Here is a 19,400-nt window from a genome sequence, read left to right on the forward strand (position 1 = left end):
TTGTCTATTAAGGTTGCACTAGTTGTGGTTATTCTGCTAGGCTTTGTAATTAATGGGTACAGCCCTTTTTCATATAATATCTCTAAAAAATCTGATGTTTGTTTATGTGAATCTACCTTTAGAAGATCAATATTATAATCTCCACAAATTACTATAGTCCTATTTTTATTTAGACCATTAATCATTTCCTCTAATTTATCCATGAATGTTTCCACTTTTGATCCTGGTTTTCTATATACACATGCAACAACAATGTTTCTGTTTTGTTGTAATTCTATCTCAACAGCTACACACTCCATCAAATCATTTATGGCCATTGTCATACATTTAACTGGTCTGCATTTTAGTTCATTATATATATAGAGGTCTATCTATAATCTGTGGTAATATAGAACATATATAATATATATACAGCACACAGTAGTACATCAACTCACAAACTTAATTGGTTTTCTGATGGAGCTCTTTTTAACTTAAAATAATTGTATCTCAAAAACGCTGCCCATTGAAATTAATTGAAATCAGTTTAATTGGTGCTTGCCGCACCCCCCAAAAACAGCACCATTAATTACATTATATGTAATTTACATGTAAAAAAATTAAATAATTAGATAATAAATATTGTATGACACAATACGATAAAATGAAGCAGCACGGTTGAACAGGAGTTAGTGCGTGTGGCTCACAATACGAAGGTCCTGGGTTCGATCCCCGGGCTCGGGATCTTTCTGTGTGGAGTTTGCATGTTCTCCCTGTGACTGCGTGGGTTCACTCCGGGTACTCCGGCTTCCTCCCACCTCCAAAGACATGCACCTGGGGATAGGTTGATTGGCACACTAAATTGGCCCTAGTGTGTGAATGTGAGTGTGAATGTTGTCTGTCTATGCGATGAGGTGGCGACTTGTCCAGGGTGTACCCCGCCTTCCGCCCAAATGCAGCTGGGATAGGCTCCAGCATCCCCTGCGACCCTGAAAGGGACAAGCGGTAGAAAATGGATGGAAATAGACTACAGTAGCTTTATGAAGTAATGTAATGGTCTTCTACTATATTTCCTTAAAGGCCTACTGAAACCCACTACTACCGACCACGCAGTCTGATAGTTTATACATCAATGATGAAATCTTAACATTGCAACACATGCCAATACGGCCGGGTTAGATTAGTAAAGTGCAATTTTAAATTTCCCGCAAAATATTCTGCTGAAAATGTCTCGGTATGATGACGTTTGCGCGTGACGTCACGGATTGTGCGGTTTTCATCGCAAAATTCCACAGTATTCTGGACATCTGTGTTGGTGAATCTTTTGCAATTTGTTTAATGAACAATGAAGACAGCAAAGAAGAAAGCTGTAGGTGGGATCGGTGTATTAGCGGCTGGCTACAGCAACACAACCAGGAGGACTTTGAGTTGGATAGCAGACGCGCTACCGTGAGTACGCAGCTTTGGCTTCCAAACATTTGATCGCTTGCCCGTACGTGCGTGCCGCTATGTGCATGTCACGTACATACGTAACTTTGGGGAAATATATGTGCTGTATGAACTTTACGGAGGTGAACGGTACTTTGGGCTGTGGGATTGAGTGTGTTGTGCGGGTGTTTGAGTTGTATTGGTGGGTTATATGGACGGGACGGGAGAGGTGTTTGTTATGCGGATTAACTTGTGGCATATTAAATATAAGCCTGGTTGTGTTGTGGCTAATAGAGTATATATATGTCTTGTGTTTATTTACTGTTTTAGTCATTCCCAGCTGAATATCAGGTCCCACCCGCCTCTCACAGTATCTTCCCTATCTGAATCGCTTCCACTGCCCTCTAGTCCTTCACTCTCACTTTCCTCATCCACAAATCTTTCATCCTCGCTCAAATTAATGGGGTAATCGTCGCTTTCTCGGTCCGAATCGCTCTCGCTGCTGCTGGCCATGATTGTAAACAATGTGCAGATGTGAGGAGCTCCACAACCTGTGATGTCACGCTACTTCCAGTACAGGCAAGGCTTTTTTATCAGCGACCAAAAGTTGCAAACTTTATCGTCGATGTTCTCTACTAAATCCTTTCAGCAAAAATATGGCAATATCGCAAAATGATCAAGTATGACACATAGAATGGACCTGCTATCCCCGTTTCAATAAGACAATTTAATTTCAGTAGGCCTTTAATCATGTGCAAATTACACAAGAATGTAACATTTAGTAACATGTGATATTAACTTATTACATGCAAAGTGAGATATGTCAAGCCTTTATTGGTTATAATTTTGATGAATATGGCTTACAGTTGATGACAATTTTAAATTGGAATTGAAACTCTCAGAAAATTTAAGATTTCAAAAACTGTAAGTAGGGGCAGATGTGAACTGGGGCTGCCCGCCTCGGAGGCAGTCAGAATCTGTCTCTCGTCACGCTCATCTAAATGAGAAGACATTGATTTCAATTTAACAAATAATAGCGCTAACATGCTAGGTTGTATTCAGATGAATCAACATTACTGCTACTGGGATTAGATTGGAGTGGTAAAAAACACCACTTTCATTTATAATTATTGCATTCTTTGTGCTCAAATGTTTCAGCATATTGCTCGCATGTCCTCCTCTTGATGAACTAGCAGCCTTATAATTATTACAAGTAGCATTGTTGCAATCTTTTCTTGTAAAATGTAGTCAGCTTTAGAGCGTTTGTTCCGCCCGGGCACCGCCATTTTGACATCTGATGTCACTACGCACATTGTGTAATTACATAATTTCAACCCTGAAAAATCAATCAGAGAATCGTTTGAAAAAATGGCAAGCGATTCCAAAGAATTGATGCCCTGGGAACCAGTTCTGAACAACAACCGGTTTTCGATTCACCTCCCGAATCTGCAAAGAAGGCATTGCTGGCCCTGACGGAACACCCCTGATGTACAGTACTATATAATATAAATCAATACAATCAAATAGCATGTTAGATGGGGGTACATTTTGTAACAATCGGACTTGTTACTTGTGTTTATGTTGCACACAGATGTATTTGAGTGACAAACCGGAGGCCATATTGAGTGTTGACAGCCACCAATGTATGTATGTGTCTGTGTAGTGTATACTAGGGCTGTGAATCTTTGGGTGTCCCACGATTCGATTCAATATCGATTCTTGGGGTCACGATTCGATTCAAAATCGAGTTTTTTTCAATTCAACGTGATTCTCGATTCAAAAACGATTTTTTGCCGATTCAAAACGATTCTCTATTCATTCAATACATAGGATTTCAGCAGGATCCACCCCAGTCTGCTGACATGCAAGCAGAGTAGTAGATTTTTGTAAAAAGCTTTTATAATTGTAAAGGACAATGTTTTATCAACTGATTGCAATGATGTAAATGTGTTTAAACTATTAAATGAACGAAAAATATGACTTATTTTATCTTTGTGAAAATATTGGACACAGCGAGTTGTCAAGCTTATGAGATGTGATGCAAGTATAAGCCACTGTTGTTCTTTTTTTTATTTTTTTTATAAATGTCTAATGATAATGTCAATGAGGGATTTTTAATCACTGCTGTTGAATGACCAGACCGGTCCTGGTACGCCATCAACGGCGGGTCCTCTCACTTCCGGTGTGTAAACAAACAATCTTTCTCTCTCAATAGCCTCTGATCCTGCTAGATTGAGGAGAATGTAGGCTATTGTGCGGGCCGGCTTGTCATAGTGTGCCGCCGCGATGAAAATGTCATATTCTTGTTCAAACACTCGCCAGTTTTCTGCAATGTGTTCATCAAAGACGAGAGGGTCCGGTCTGCGGAAGCCGTCTGACATGTTGCACGGCGGGTGTTGGAATAGCCGTTAGCAACATTAGAAACGGTCCGGAGTTCTTTACTTGATGTAGCTGTGTGCTCCGTGGCAAACTGCACGTCCCAAAGTGCCCGCGTTTACTTCTGACACCATGTTGAATGACCAGACGGAGGGTAATACTTTATAAAGTGAACTCTGTTTATTCTCAACTGGCTGGTACAGCTGTCAGTCCTACTGGTTGATCTCACAGCATAATATATAGAAAAGAACCGGCTTGCGCATGCGCAGTACACAATAACAAATATGGTGGTTGCCAAGGTACAATATACTAAGAGAGCATTACGTGAATGCTCTACAACTGCTATGTTGAAATTGTAACTAATATTGATAGTTGTTGATAATATTAATTTTTGTTTCACTACTTTTAGTTTGTTCTGTGTCGTGTTTGTGTCTCCTCTCAATTGCTCTGTTTATTGCAGTTCTGAGTGTTGCTGGGTTGGGTTTGGTTTTGGAATTGGATTGCATTGTTATGGTATTGCTGTGTATTGTTTTGTTGGTGTCACAAGGTGTTGGTGATGAACCCCAAGATGCGGAGAAGGTAGGCTTGGTACAGGAAAACATGATTTAATGTCCATAAAAATAAGGCAAGACACAAACCAGGAAACAGGCAAACTGGAGACAGGGAACAGGAACGAGCAAACAGGAACTAAGAATAACTAATGGATAACTGGATATAGCTAACAGGAAGACAAGAAGTTAGGAGACAGCAAACTGTAAATAGCTTTAGGAACTATTAAACAGTAACAGCTTACCGCAAACAAAGACATCGACAAGTATCAGCTCGAACGACAATACTCCAGCACTGACTGGAGTGCAAAGCAGGTCTAAATAGCAGCTGGCTGATTGACACCAGGTGTGGCCAGGTGCTAATCAGCCACGGCTGAGGTTACACATCACTCAGAGAGACAAACAGAAAACTGAACCAAAATAAGAGTGCTGACAGGAAATAAAACAAACACAGAGGAAAAACTAAAACTTAACCAAACAGTCACGGACAAGCCTGACATTTGGATTGATTAATTTAAAAAATAAAAATAAAAATAACAACAATAATTAAAAAATTAAAAAATAAAATAAAAAAAATAGATTTAAAAAAAAAAAGAAAATCGATTCTGAATCGCACAACGTGAGAATCGTGATTCAAATTCGAATCGATTTTTTCCCACACCCCTACTATATACTGTATTTTTCGGACAATGAGGCGCACTTAAAATAGTTCCATTTTCTCAAAAATCAACAACAATTTCCAGGTTCGATCCCCGCTACCGTCATCCTAGTCACTGCCGTTGTGTACTTGAGCCAGGCACTTTCGAACCTGCTCCCACTGCTACCCACACTGGTTTAAATGTAACAGGTTTCACTATGTAAAGCGCTTTGAGTCACTAGAAAAAAGCGCTATATATATATATATATATATATATATATATATATATATATATATATATATATATATATATATATATATATATATATATATATATATATAATTCACATCACTTCACAATGGTGTGTCTTAAAACCTGGTGCACCTACAGATTAATTCTGGTTGTGCTTACCAACCTCGACACAATTTTAATTGGCACGTGGTGTAATAAATGTGATTTGTAGATGGCAGTAAGAAAAGGGATGGATGGAGTCACACATAAGAGATATGTGTGGACTGCAAGATGACAATAGCAAGCAAGCCTAAAACGTTGATATTTCATTGAGAAAATAGAACATTACACACAGTGCTCAAAAATCTTTCAAAATGTTTTAGTACAACTTTAGTAAGTTACTAAGCCACACAGCTTGATGGATTGTCGGAGCATTAAAGGCCGACTGAAACCCACTACTACCGACCATGCAGTCCGATAGTTTATATATCAATGATGAAATCTTAACATTGCAACACATGCCAATACGGTTGGGTTAACTTATAAAGTGCAATTTTAAATTTCCCGGCAAACTTCCGGCTGAAAACGTTTCGATATGATGACGTTTGCGCGTGACGTCAACGGTTGAAGCGGAAGTATTCGGAGCCCATTGAATCCAATACAAAAAACTCTGTTTTCATCTCAAAATTCCACAGTATTCTGGACATCTGTGTTGGTGAATCTTTTGCAATTTGTTTAATGAACAATGGAGACTGCAAAGAAGAAAGTTGTAGGTGGGATCGGTGTATTAGCGGCGGACTACAGCAACACAACCAGGAGGACTTTGAGGATAGCAGACGCGCTAGCTGAATGACCTCACCTTGACTTCCTCCGTCTCCGAGCCGCCAACCGCATCGGTGATCGGGTAAAGTCCTTCGTCGTACCGTCGATCGCTGGAACGCAGGTGAGCATGGGTCGTGATGAGCAGATGAGAGCAGGCGTAGGTGCGGAGCTAATGTTTTTAGCATAGCTCTGTCGAGGTTCCGTAGCTAAGTTAGCTTCAATGGCGTCGTTAGCAACAGTATTGCTAGGCTTCGCCAAGCTGGAAAGCATTAACCGTGTATTTACATGTCCAGAGTTTGGTAGTATTGTTGATCTTCTGTCTATCCTTCCAGTCAGGGACTTATTTGTTTTGTTTCTATATGCAGTAAAGCCTGATGCTATCACGTTAGCTCAGTAGCTAAAGAGCTTGGCCGATGTATTGTCATGTAGATAAAAGTCACTGTGAATGTCCATTTCGCGTTCTCGACTCTCATTTTCAAGAGGATATAGTATCCGAGGTGGTTTGAAATACAAATCCGTGATCCACAATAGAAAAAGGAGAGAGTGTGGAATCCAATGAGCCAGCTTGTACCTAAGTTATGGTCAGAGCGGAAAAAGATACGTTCTGCACTGCACGCTAGTCCTTCACTTTCACATTCCTCATCCACAAATCTTTCATCCTTGCTTAAATTAATGGGGTAATCGTCGCTTTCTCTGTCCGAATCTCTCTCGCTGCTGGTGTAAACAATGTGCAGATGTGAGCAGCCCTTCCTCCGGTGTCGTCACGCTACTTCCGGTAGGGGCAAGGCTTTTTTTTATCAGAGACCAAAAGTTGCAAACTTTATCGTCGTTGTTCTATACTAAATCCTTTCAGCAAAAATATGGCAATATCGCGAAATGATCAAGTATGACACATAAAATGGATCTGCTATCCCGTTTGAATAAAAAAAAATCATCATACGGGTTTTATTATTGTATGTGTATAAAGACCTCAAAATGGCACCTATTAGGAGACATTATCTGCCGTTTTGTTACTCAATAGTATGCAAAACCAACTTTTCTTACCTACTGGTACATGCTGATGTGTACTTAGGATCTGCATAATGTCACAAACTCGCATGGCTGCAGTAGTTGTGGCCCCGAAATGCAAGAGACAGGAGAACGACGTGCAGGTAATTATGAACAGAGGATGAGTAGTAATCAAAACAGCAACACATGCAGCTAATAGTCCGTAACATTGATTCAATCCTCAAGCCCTGACTGGAGAACAAGGCAGACATACTGTAAATAGAAGCCTGATTGGCAACCACAAACAGGTGTGGCCAGGCTGCCAAGCAGCAACATGTGAGGGGGAAAAGTGCTTTAGTCGACAGACATGAAGTGGAACTAAAATAATAGCGCTGACCAGGAAGTAAACTCAGAAACTAAGGATACAACAGATCATGTGACACCTGACGTGACAGGTCATCACACATAGGTCCCGAAAATGTGCGTGCGTCCTCAAGAAGTTCCTTCTTGTTTTCAATTCACTTGTTGTGGGGCATTTATCCTCCACTGTTGCCATTTCTAATATACAGTAGCGTACAGTTCTAATTTATATCAGTCAGTAGGCTCGGTATGGAAGCGCTAAAAACTACCGGTACAACAAAAATGACGGAGAGAAGATGCTGTCGTAGAGGAGCCACGAAAAAAAGACCCGCCCACAAAATGGCGCATCTTGAAGAGGTGGTCAGAAAGTGGCTTGAAAACGGTCTGTAAAACATAATCTATGCAACATTTTGACCAAAGAACCACCATTACATGTTATGTAGACCACAAGGAAGTGTTTCGAATGTAAAAAAAATAAAAAGTGACCCCTTTTAATGCACCTTATAATCCGGTGCGCCTTTTGTATGAGTATAGACCTGAATAGACCCGCTCATCATTTTAATATTTGGCGCGCCCTATGGTCCTAAAAATACGATAAATAAAAAGACACAGTGAGCAAGGGTAGTGGTCGATATTCCAGTTTGTAGAGTCAAGAGACAGAACAGACTAAAACACTTATAAGTAAGGTGTGATTTGATGCAACGCAAACTCGACGCAATGGACTGATGTCAGAACTTTTGTGCGGTGTTGCTTTCTTATTTGTGATTGTGCCAAGCTGAGACAGCGTGTCATACATAATTAGGACGGTCAGCTAGATTAAAAATATGTTGTTTTTTGTTTGGTTTTTTTTTGTCATAAAAAAAATACAATCATGTGTGCTTATCCCAGCAGGCTGTATTGATCTATATTGATGGGACGGCGTGGCGAAGTTGGTAGAGTAGCTGTGCCAGCAATCGGAGTGTTGCTGGTTACTGGGGTTCGATTCCCACCTTCTACCTTCCTAGTCACATCCGTTGTGTCCTTGGGCAAGACACTTCACCCTTTGCCTCTGATGGCTGCTGGTTAGCGCCTTGCATGGCAACTCCCGCCATCAGTGTGTGTGAATGGGTAAATGTGGAAATACTGTCAAAGCGCTTTGAGTACCTTGAAGGTAGAAAAGCGCTATACAAGTACAACCCATTTATCATGTATCATTTATATAAAATGTAGGAACCAGAAATATTAATAGAAGAAAGAAACAACCCTTTTCTGCGAATGAGTGTGAATGAGTGTAAATGGGGGAGGGAGGTTTTTAGGGTTGGTGCACTAATTGTAAGTGTATCTTGTGTTTTTTATGTTGATTTAATGAAAAAATATTTTTTCATGTCGGTGGTTGGGGACCCCTGAACTACGGTGTCAGCATGGACTACAAACGCGGATGCATGCAATTTTTCAGGATTTATGCAGATCCCAAATACAGATCAGCAGGTACCAGAAGGTAAGAAAAGTTGCTTTTGCATAATACTGCGAAACAAAACGCCAGATAATGTCTTACCTTATACACACACCATAATAATACTGTTGAAGCACATCAAGCGGTGCGGCGTCATAGTTTACCAAAGTCGTACTAAAATATTTTGATAGATTTTTGAGCGCCGTGTGTAATGTTCTATATTTTCAATGGAACATGTACAATGTTGGTGTTGTTTACTTGAGTCATATTGCCATCATAGTGCAGCCTACACTTATCTCTTATCTTTGACTGTCAACTACTGGTCTCACTTATCATTTCACCATGTACCAAATACAATAGCTTCGAGGTGGGTAAGTTCAACCAATCTTATTCCTTACATTAGGCGCACCGGGTTATAAGGCGCACTGTCGAGTTTTGAGGAAAAAAAATGATTTTAAGTGCGCCTTATAGTCCGGAAAATACTGTATTTTGGGTGTCTCACTTATTTTTTCCAATATGCAAAAGAGTAGAAATATTGTTATGGCTGTACAATTTGAAGACATTATACCTGTACCTTTTTCCATTTCTACTTCATTAGTCCCATGTGCAATTTAATTTTTATTTTATTTTTTTTTCCAGACACAATCGTGTTTATCACAAGATTAACAACTCGGTGGGAACCTTTGCAAAGCTCCTAAAAGCACCTCGGCCGCAGTGGCATAACATGCCCTACACAGCGCAGTCACAGGGGTAGGGGTCTACACACAATTTAACCCCCCCAGCTGACTGATACATGTGAGGGGTTGGTTTGCATGCTGCTTGCATCAGGGTGCCAGTGGGAGGTGTTGAGTGTCTGATGCAGGCTTCGTCATCGTCTGATCCCCTGCCCAAAGGCATTGGGAGGTGGTGGTGGGGGAAGCTGCCTCTTCCTGAGATTTCACACTGCTGCTCTCCGTTTGATTGCAAATGCTGCGTCTCCCCACCGGCTGCTTTCCAGCGTGTGTGCCACACGGCTATGATCGATGGCGGAAAAAATATGAGAGAGCCACAGCTCATAGAGGGATAACAGCCACTATCGGTTGGGAGTGTGTGGGCGATATTAATGGTGTGTTTGTGGTCCCTGCAAACAGTTTATGTTGCAAATGACAGAAAAAGTTCGACAAAAAATAATACACACATCAGAGCAGACATTAGGGCCTGGTTCCGGCTGTCTGTATAAAAACTGGCTGTGACTGTTTACCATGTTTGTCAGACTGTGAAGAGAAAAAAACAAAACAACAACAACCCAGGGTTTTGTATATCTTTAGCTGTGACATGTCAAGCCTTTTTTTGTACTCCGAACAGTTTCTCACAGCAAGCCGAAGGAACTGAAAAACAGCCTTTTGTTCTCTGGAGTGGGTGCATTTTTAAGAGACGATAACTGCAAGCACACAAACAGTGTTGACATCCACATTTCACTTGCACAGCGTAATGAACACAAAACAAAAATGTTTGTGACCCAGCTTTCGCACTTTTACTTCGCTCTGGCATGATTAGAATGATGTCAGTTGGACGGTTTCTCACCTCAACTTCAATCGAAAAAACACAAAACCGACCTGAGTTTTACTCCTTTGCTACAATGTTGTGGTGCCAATTATTGGTATGCATTTATTCAAAAACATACTTTGAGTTCAGCACCTCAAATACAAAACATCATCATCTTGTCTTTGACAGTTTTTGGGGTAAAATCTATTTTTAAAACTTGTAACACATGCGTGCACATTAGCGGATTTCACTCGTTGACGGAAACGTCTTTGCTTTTTGTTCCACAATGTAATAATATGAACACAACACTTTAAAATGCAAATGATTTGAGTTTATGGCATGAACAAGTTCACAATAAGTTTTTTAGATGATGAGGGCACTCGTAGTAAAATTCAAACAGCAGTAGCTCTAAAACATTGTGAACTTGAATGGCTTTGATAAAAAAAAAAATGTTGTATTTGTTTATTTGAAGGACAATGTGCAGTTACATTAAAAAGATGGCTGCACCAGATTTAGCACCATGCTAATTTCCATCTATTGTCCTTTTATGGCGCATCTAACATCCACAATACAATTAAACATGATTGAAAATACACAACAATATAAAAATTACACCATGATAAACAATTTAAAATACAAGTACAATACATAGAGAGTATGTTAATTACAAATCAGTGGGCGGTCAACTTACAGTATTTTAGCAGCTTTATTTAAAGTGCAGAAGTATATAAAGTCCAGCAGTTTTTATCAAAGTTCACATACAGTGCAGTAGCCATCAGATGATACCCATAAGGGTATCAATCAATAGCTATATACCCCATTGATATTGCATACATAAAAACAGTTTGCGATGTAACCAGACTGGAATGGTACTCTGGCGGCCATCAGACTACTCCCGCCAGGTTATCATCCGATGTTCAACTGCCTGTCAGGTATTGTTATTGTGAGCAGGACTGGTGGTCTAAAAGCCAGTCTTTGACTGATTGTGAGAAGCTGAGTTGTTCTTTAGATCAGTGGTCCCCAACCACCGTGGACCGATTGGTAAGAAATTAAAAAAATAATAATAATGATAAAACATTTTATTTATTAAATCAACATAAAAAACACAATATATACATTATATATCAATATAGATCAATACAGTCTGCAGGGATACAGCACACATGATTGTATTTCTTTATGAAAAAAAAAAAAACAATAAAAAAAAAAAAAATTTCACCCCCACGCCTCCTCGCCGCCATCTTGGAGCGGGCCCCAGTGTGCCCTGCCCTGCTGTCGGACTACCGGCCAAGCCTCCTCGCCGCCATCTTGGAGCGGGCTCCGGTGTGCCCTGCCTCGTTGTCGGAATGCCGGCCACGCCTCCTCGCCGCCATCTCGGAGTCGGCCCCGGCGGGGCACGCCTCGCTGTCGGTCTGCCGGCCCCGCCTCCCCACAGTCATCCATCGCCGGACGCAAGCCGGGCTTCCGACCGGCTGAGCCTACCCCCCCTTCCCCGACCCCATTTCGAGGGAGCGGGAAGTGGGGATGTCCAGGTGCCCCTGTGGCCCCGGTCTTCTCCTCCTCTGTGTCCTTTTCTTCCTCTTCTTTGTCTTCTTCTTCACCTTTTTCTTTGTCTTTGTCTTCTTTGTCTTTTTCTTTGTCTTTTCCTTCTTTGACTTTTCCTTCTTCTTTCTTTTTTTGTTCTTCTTGTTCTTCTTCTTCTTGTTCTTCTTCTTCTTGTTCTTCTTCTCGTTCTGGGGGCCGCCAGCACCTGCAGGAGCTGCAACTGTTGGCGGGACTCCTCGAGTCGCTGGCGGCTGCCTGCCGTGAGCACGCCCACGAGAGCCCACAGGAGATCGCCTCCCCCGCCTCCGATGGTCCAGCCACGTTGGGTGCCAAATGTGAACGACTCTGCCTGTCGTCCGGGTTCGCAGGACCACCAAGGAAGGACATTCTGATGAGCAGGTTTGACTTTATTTTATTTTTTAATAAAACCTCAAGTCTAAGGTCGGATCGCTTTCCAGCTCCTTCCTCTTCCACTGCTCGTTCTCCCGGTCGCTTTTCAGCTGGCCGCGTCTTCTACGCCTCGCTGTCGGTCTGCCGGCCCCGCCTCCCCACATTGGTCTTGCAAAAACCTCTTTGTATTTCTTTAATAAAAGTGAATCAAGTCCCCATGAGTCTTTAGCTTTTGAGTTCCATAGTGAGGAGATCATTTTATTGACCTTGCATTCGCTCACACATTCCATATTCATCAGAGTGAGATGTAGTCATTCTGTGAGACTACAGGCCATAGTCCCAGCAGAGTCAGAGGAAAATGTTAATGCCGTGTTCGAGGGTTTACTCAGTTCCAAGATTGAGGTTACAAAGAAGTTGTTAAACAAGTTAGCAACCATTAGGCTATCCTTTATAGTGGCTTGTGTACCATGTATGCGTGTTCCAATGGGTCCATTTCTAGTCCGCCCTCTCCCAGATAGATTGTCAATGCACTTCCACATTATCTTAGCCTGTTTTAGTATTTCCAAGAAGAAGTCTGCTTTTGCTTTTCTGAGCTGTCCTGTAACTTTGTTTCTACTAATTTGTTTCTTCTAATACCTCTCGAATTTGTATTAGCGTTCCCTCTATGATTGCAGATTTTAAGCCCTGGAAACCTCTGTGGTCGGTTAAGTTCTGCGAAGTAAGTACACTATTTATTTCTTTTATATTAAATTAAATTAAATTATATTAAAAGTTTGCGGGTGGGCTTTAGAGCGTTTTCTATTCGGGCTCTCCCGGTTACAGTTAGAGATGCTACCTCAGTAGAAGCATTTAAGTCCCATCTTAAAACTAATTTGTATACTCTAGCCTTTAAATAGACCCCCCTTTTAGACTAGTTGATCTGCCCTCTCTTTTCTGCTCTGCACCCCTCTCCACAAAGGAGAGGGGGGGCACAGATTAGGTGCCCATAGAAAAGTCGGGACCCAGGGTGGACTGTGCATCAGTCAGGGACGTCTCTGCGCTGCTGACTTGTCTCCACTCAAGATGATCTCCTTCTGGCCCCACTACGGACTGGACTCTCACACTATTAACCAGATCCACTCAACGTCCATTGCATCGGTTGCCCAGGGGGGCGGGGTTACTCATTGTAGCCCATTGGGTTGAGTTTTTCTTTGCCCTGATTTGGGATCTGAGCCGAGGATGTCGTTGTGGCTTGTGCAGCCCTTTGTGTATGTAATCAAGCTAGCGTTGTTAGCATTAGCTAATATGCTTACACGTTTACAAATGTCTGCTAGTATTATAAACTTACAATGGCATTCTTTTTGTATTGTTTCAGTTTCACATATTCCACAGTAAATTCACCAAAACGTCACTGTGGAGTTATTGAGTCAGTTTAGCTGATTTGGAGAACAAGCTTCCACAGCTAGTGTATCCATAACGATGACTTCTGTTGTGTTTTATCAGCCGTTTTACTGCTTTTACAGGCACCGTTTGGAAACAATTAAGGTACCAGTATATAAATATAAACTTTTACAAAATATTTCTGTGGACACAACTCATTTCACAATGTATATATCTGCGGCTTATAGTTCAGTGCAGCTAATATATGGAAAAATTGCATGCGGCAAGGAGAAGACGCTGTCGAAGTGGAGTCACGAAAATAAGACCGCCCACAAAACGGCGGATCCTGAAGCCACGGTCAGAAAATAGACTTGAAGCTGGTCTGCAAAACAATCTATGATACATTTTGACCAAATAACCACCATTACATGTTGTGTAGACTACAAGATAGAGTTTTAAATATAGAAATAAAAACATAATGACTCCTTTAATGTGCCTTATAAGCCGGTGCACCTTTTGTATGAAAATAGACCTGAATAGAAACGCTCATCGGCATTGCGCCTTATAATCCGGTGCAACATATGGTCTAAAAAATACAGTATATAAATAAAAACATTTACAAAATCTTTCTACATAAATAAGTCATTTCACAACGTACATTATATATCTGCGGCTTATAGTTCGGTGTGGCTAATACTTAGAAAAACAGATTTTTCTTCGAAAATTTGATGGGTGTGACTTGTATACCAGTACGCTCTATAGTCCGGAAAATACGGTAATCTGGGTTTGGTCGTTTTGGTACTAGACTGTTTTCAAATGAATGGCACCAGACTGAAAATGACAGGTGTGAACACCCCCTTTTAATACTGAACACACCAAAGACACTGACCAGCTTGGAAATGACAACATAAAGCATAGAGAACTCCCAAATATATAACATGTGTGCATAAACCACCATCTCTCTGAAAATGTCCCCATCGGTGTGTGTGGAAAAAACCTTTTTGAAGCTTTTAATGACAGCCCAGTAAAAATAAATACATATATGTAATCTAGCAGACATTTTAACTCTTTATGTAATACATTTTAAAAGCAGTTGAGTCAGGTTGTGACTTTACCTACTACTAGTTTGTTGATCAAAAAATAACTGCCGAGGTGCCCATGAGCAAGGCACTAACCTCAACTGCTTGGCATACCGTTTTTTCCAATTGCTTACACACTAAATTTTGAATTTTCACAAAGTTAACAAAGTCTACACACAGTAAGTAAAACCACTGTGCAGATGTGCCTAATATTAGGCATAAACTCTGCTTCACAGGTTTTGCGAGATATTACACACAATGCTTTACACCAGGGGTCTCAAACACGCGGCCCGCGGGCCAATTGTGGCCCGGGAGACGTTATTTTGCGGCCCCCACCTTAATATGAAAGTTTAATGTTAGTGCGGCCCGCGAGTTTTAAATGAATGGCGCTTGACAGCGTTGTGTGCGGAGCTGAAGAAATCTACCAATCACGTTGTGGTATGAGGCTCTCGACAACATCGAGGGCGTGCCGTGATGGCACTGTCATCAGTGTCCTCTAGAATCTGTCACCGCATCATCTTTTTCTCCATACTAACAGCGTGCCAGCCCAGACACATGTTGTATGAGGCTTCTAGAGACACACGCAGGTTATTGCAAGACATACTTGAGGAACAGCCATACATTTCACACTGAGGGTGGTCATATTTTATTTTATTTATATTTTAACACTGTTACAAATATGCGCCACACTGTGAACCCACACCAAACAAGAATGACAAACACATTTCGGGAGAACATCCGCACCTAAACACAACATAAACACAACAGAACAAATACCCAGAATCCTTTGCAGCCCTAACTCTTCCGGGCTACAAAAACACCCCCGCTACCCCTAACCCCGCCCAACTCAACCCCCCCCATCTCCCGAATTCGGAGGTCTCAAGGTTGGCAAGTATGCATTGATGTCACTTGCGTAATGCAAGCAGAGAAACATTTTGCCGCTTTTCTATGACACACGCTCTTCCTTCCTCCCTCCCTGCCTCCCTCCCTCGCCCGCCTGCTCGCTCCCGCCCCCGTTGTAAACAGTCCGGGCGGGGAAGACGAGCACTCCGCCGAAGGAGCGAGCGACAATACAAAAGTGTGGTGCACTGGACCCCAGCGCTGATACAGACGTGGTGATGTTAACCCGTTCGGGGCTAATTGTGCTACCGTAACTGTAAACTCCACCCCCCACCCTCCTCCCGTTGGCTCCAGACAGAGACGATTTTTGATGCAATATTTCTTTCACAGGGGCACCCCGACGTGTCTTATTTCATTTCATTTCATTTTTATTTATCTCCTTCATTGATGTGCATCTTTGATCGATAGACAATTATACCTCAATTTTTAAATTATACATTTACACACCAATGCCTGAGAAGGAGCAGGATGAAGAAAAATCTTATATTTTTCTGCCCCCTTCAACATAGTACGTAGTCTTACTTAATGATATCATATAAACAAACAATTACATCCAAATATAACGAAAACAAACAAAAAAACACAAGAAGTGCAAAACTTCATGATGTACAAAAAGAACAAAAAAAACAAAATAAGTAGTATACACCTCACAGGATGATACAAAACAAATACAAAACTAGGCAAAAAATAAGTAAAATAATAAATATAAAGCAAAATGTAAACAGTTATGGCTGTCCATATGATCTCATTGTTCTGTCCTTATATATTTTTTCAATTGGAATATATTTTTACAATCTTTTATCTCTTGTAAAGAGAATTCCATAGTTTAACCCCCACCACTGATATACACATTTGTTTTAAAGTTGTCCTTGAATATTGATGTTTGAAATGACCTTTTCTTCTATGCTCTTCATTCTCAGAAGTGATGACAAACATTTTTTGTAAATTTGCTGGTAATGTTTTACTTTTAGCCTTAAACATGACACATAATGTCTGTAACTTTACTAGCTCCTGTAGTTTCAATAAACCCGAATTAATAAATAATATGTTAGTGTGTTTTAAGTAATCTACTTTATGAATAATCCTTATAGCTCTTTTCTGTAGTTGATACAGAGAAAGTTGCGTTGCACAAGGAATACAATTTGAAACGTCATTATACAACTAGACATGCTGAGGAGTATGCAAAATACTAGGGGAGTGAACCGGGTTGCAAATTTTAAAACCAGTCTACTGAGGCAACAAGATTTCGTCAAGAAAGCAAGCGAAAAGAGCGATGCAGCAGTCAAAGCTAGCTACATGGTGAGTGAGATGGTTGCTAGGGCGGGAAAGCCATTCAAAGGAGGTGAATTCATTAAAAAGTGCATGTTAGATTTTTTTTAAGAAATCTTTTCTTGCGGCCCAGCCTCACCCAGTTTCTGCATCCAGTGGCCCCCAGGTAAATTGAGTTTGAGACCCCTGCTTTACACACACCTTCCCATCTTGCACACATAAGGATTGTGCTACACACATCTTCACATCTTGCACACAGATAATGATTGTGATACGCACATTTTCACACTTTACACACACTAGGATTGTGTTACACACATCCTTATCTCCAGATTTTTTTTCAAACTTTTTTATTTGTCTCATATTTTAATTTGTACTGGATGTCATTGTTGACTACTGTGATATGTTACTTTACCTGACTGGTAAAAATAAATATTTGCAGTTTGCAGCATCATTGTTGAGCAGTTCTTGAAAAGGTTACAGGATATTTTTACGTTCTCTTTAGATCCTTACATATAGGACCACTTCAAAGTAAACAATGACGATTGCTGTGGATTTGCCAATATATTTTGTCAAGTTACTGTAATCATTCATCACATATGCTAAAAAGGTCAGGAAAAATGCCCCAAACATATGATTTCTTATACAAATGTGTTTTGTATTTATCACTGTTGTGGGTAATCCACTCCAACAGTGTCTTATTATTTGAGGTTTGTGTGAGTGAGATGACAATAAAACTCGATTTGTACAAATGGTTGCTTTATTTTGATGAATGGGCATATGTTTTGACCGAAGTGTGTCATTTTGCTAATTATCTAGGAATCAAGAACATTTAATGCGGTGTTTGGAAAAGTGTGTATATTTTTTAAAAAAAGACACAGTTAGTAAAATTGTGTGTAAGCAAATGGTAAAAAATGTAAGCCTCTATTTGCGTACAGCCTCTTCAGTCTCCAGTGCATGCACATGAAATCTAAAAAGGCACACGTTTGGTTTATGAATGTCAAAATTGTAATGCTCAATGTCTAAGGATGTTTTTATATATGTGCAGACCAGCTGGCTGGGGTTCTCACAGGCATCTTCTACACCTCGCTGACCCAGGCTGTGGTACCATCATGTTTTAAGACGGCCACAATAATTCCAGTGCCTAAAAAACCCACAGTCTCCTCCCTCAATGATTGTCCCCCCGTGGCACTCACACCAATCATAATGAAGTTCTTCGAGAGGCTGGTAAAGGAATACATTGTCTCCAGACTTCCCCCCACATTCGACCCATATCAGTTTGCTTATCGCCCTAACTGCTCCACAGAGGACGCCATCTCCTCTGCACTCCACCTGAGCTTAGAACATCTAGAAGGGAAGGACACACAAGTGCGGATGTTGTTTCAACACCATCATCCCGCAGCACTTCAATCAATCAATCAATCAATCAATGTTTATTTATATAGCCCTAAATCACAAGTGTCTCAAAGGGCTGTACAAGCCACAACGACATCCTCGGTACAGAGCCCACATACGGGCAAGGAAAACTCACCCCAGTGGGACGTCAATGTGAATGACTATGAGAAACCTTGGAGAGGACCGCATATGTGGGTAACCCCCCCCCCCCTCTAGGGGAGACCGAAAGCAATGGATGTCGAGTGGGTCTGACATAATATTGTGAAAGTCCAACACATCAGCGAAAGTCCAGTCCATGGTGGGGCCAGCAGGAACCATCCCTAGCGGAGACGGGTCAGCAGCGTAGAGATGTCCCCATCCGATGAACAGGCTAGCGGTCCACCCCGGAGCAGAGTAGAAAAGAAAAGAAAAGAAACGGCAGATCAACTGGTCTAAAAAGGGAGTCTATTTAAAGGCTAGAGTATACAAATGAGTTTTAAGATGAGACTTAAATGCTTCTACTGAGGTAGCATCTCTAACTTTTACCGGGAGGGCATTCCATAATATTGGAGCCCGAATAGAAAACGCTCTATAGCCCGCAGACTTTTTTTGGGCTCTGGGAATCACTAATAAGCCGGAGTTCTTTGAACGCAGATTTCTTGCCGGGACTTATGGTACAATACAATCGGCAAGATAGGCAGGAGCTTGACCGTGTAGTATTTTATACGTAAGTAGTAAAACCTTAAAGTCGCATCTTAGGTGCACAGGAAGTCAGTGCAAGTGAGCCAGTATAGGCGTAATATGATCAAACTTTCTTGTTTTTGTCAAAAGTCTAGCAGCCGCATTTTGTACCATCTGTAATCTTTTAATGCTAGACATAGGGAGGCCCGAAAATAAAACGTTACAGTAATCGAGACGAGATGTAACGAATGCATGGATAATGATCTCAGCATCGCTTGTGGACAAAATGGAACAAATTTTAGCGATATTACGGAGATGAAAGAAGGCCGTTTTAGTAACACTCTTAATGTGTGACTCAAACGAGAGAGTTGGGTCGAAGATAATACCCAGATTCTTTACCGAGTCACCTTGTTTAATTTTTTGGTTGTCAAATGTTAGGGTGGTATTATTAAATAGATGTCGGTGTTGAGCAGGACCG

At 41.1% G+C, this 19,400-nt stretch overlaps 1 protein-coding gene across 2 annotated transcripts in view; it reads right to left on the reverse strand.

The window, feature by feature from the left end:
• Positions 1-19,400, reverse strand: part of pcdh1a (protocadherin 1a) — a 308,027-nt gene that overhangs the window by 29,163 nt on the left and 259,464 nt on the right. The window contains exon 5 of one of the 2 annotated variants that reach the window (XM_062048096.1): positions 447-968. The exons of the other annotated variant lie outside the window; for it this stretch is intronic. Coding sequence (XP_061904080.1) covers positions 769-968 — 200 coding nt within the window. The 3' untranslated portion in view covers positions 447-768. Of the gene's footprint in view, positions 1-446; positions 969-19,400 lie in introns of those variants that run through there. 2 annotated transcript variants of the gene reach the window in all.

Source organism: Entelurus aequoreus, linkage group LG05 (assembly GCF_033978785.1).
Source record: "Entelurus aequoreus isolate RoL-2023_Sb linkage group LG05, RoL_Eaeq_v1.1, whole genome shotgun sequence".
Taxonomy (NCBI): Eukaryota; Metazoa; Chordata; class Actinopteri; order Syngnathiformes; family Syngnathidae; genus Entelurus; species Entelurus aequoreus.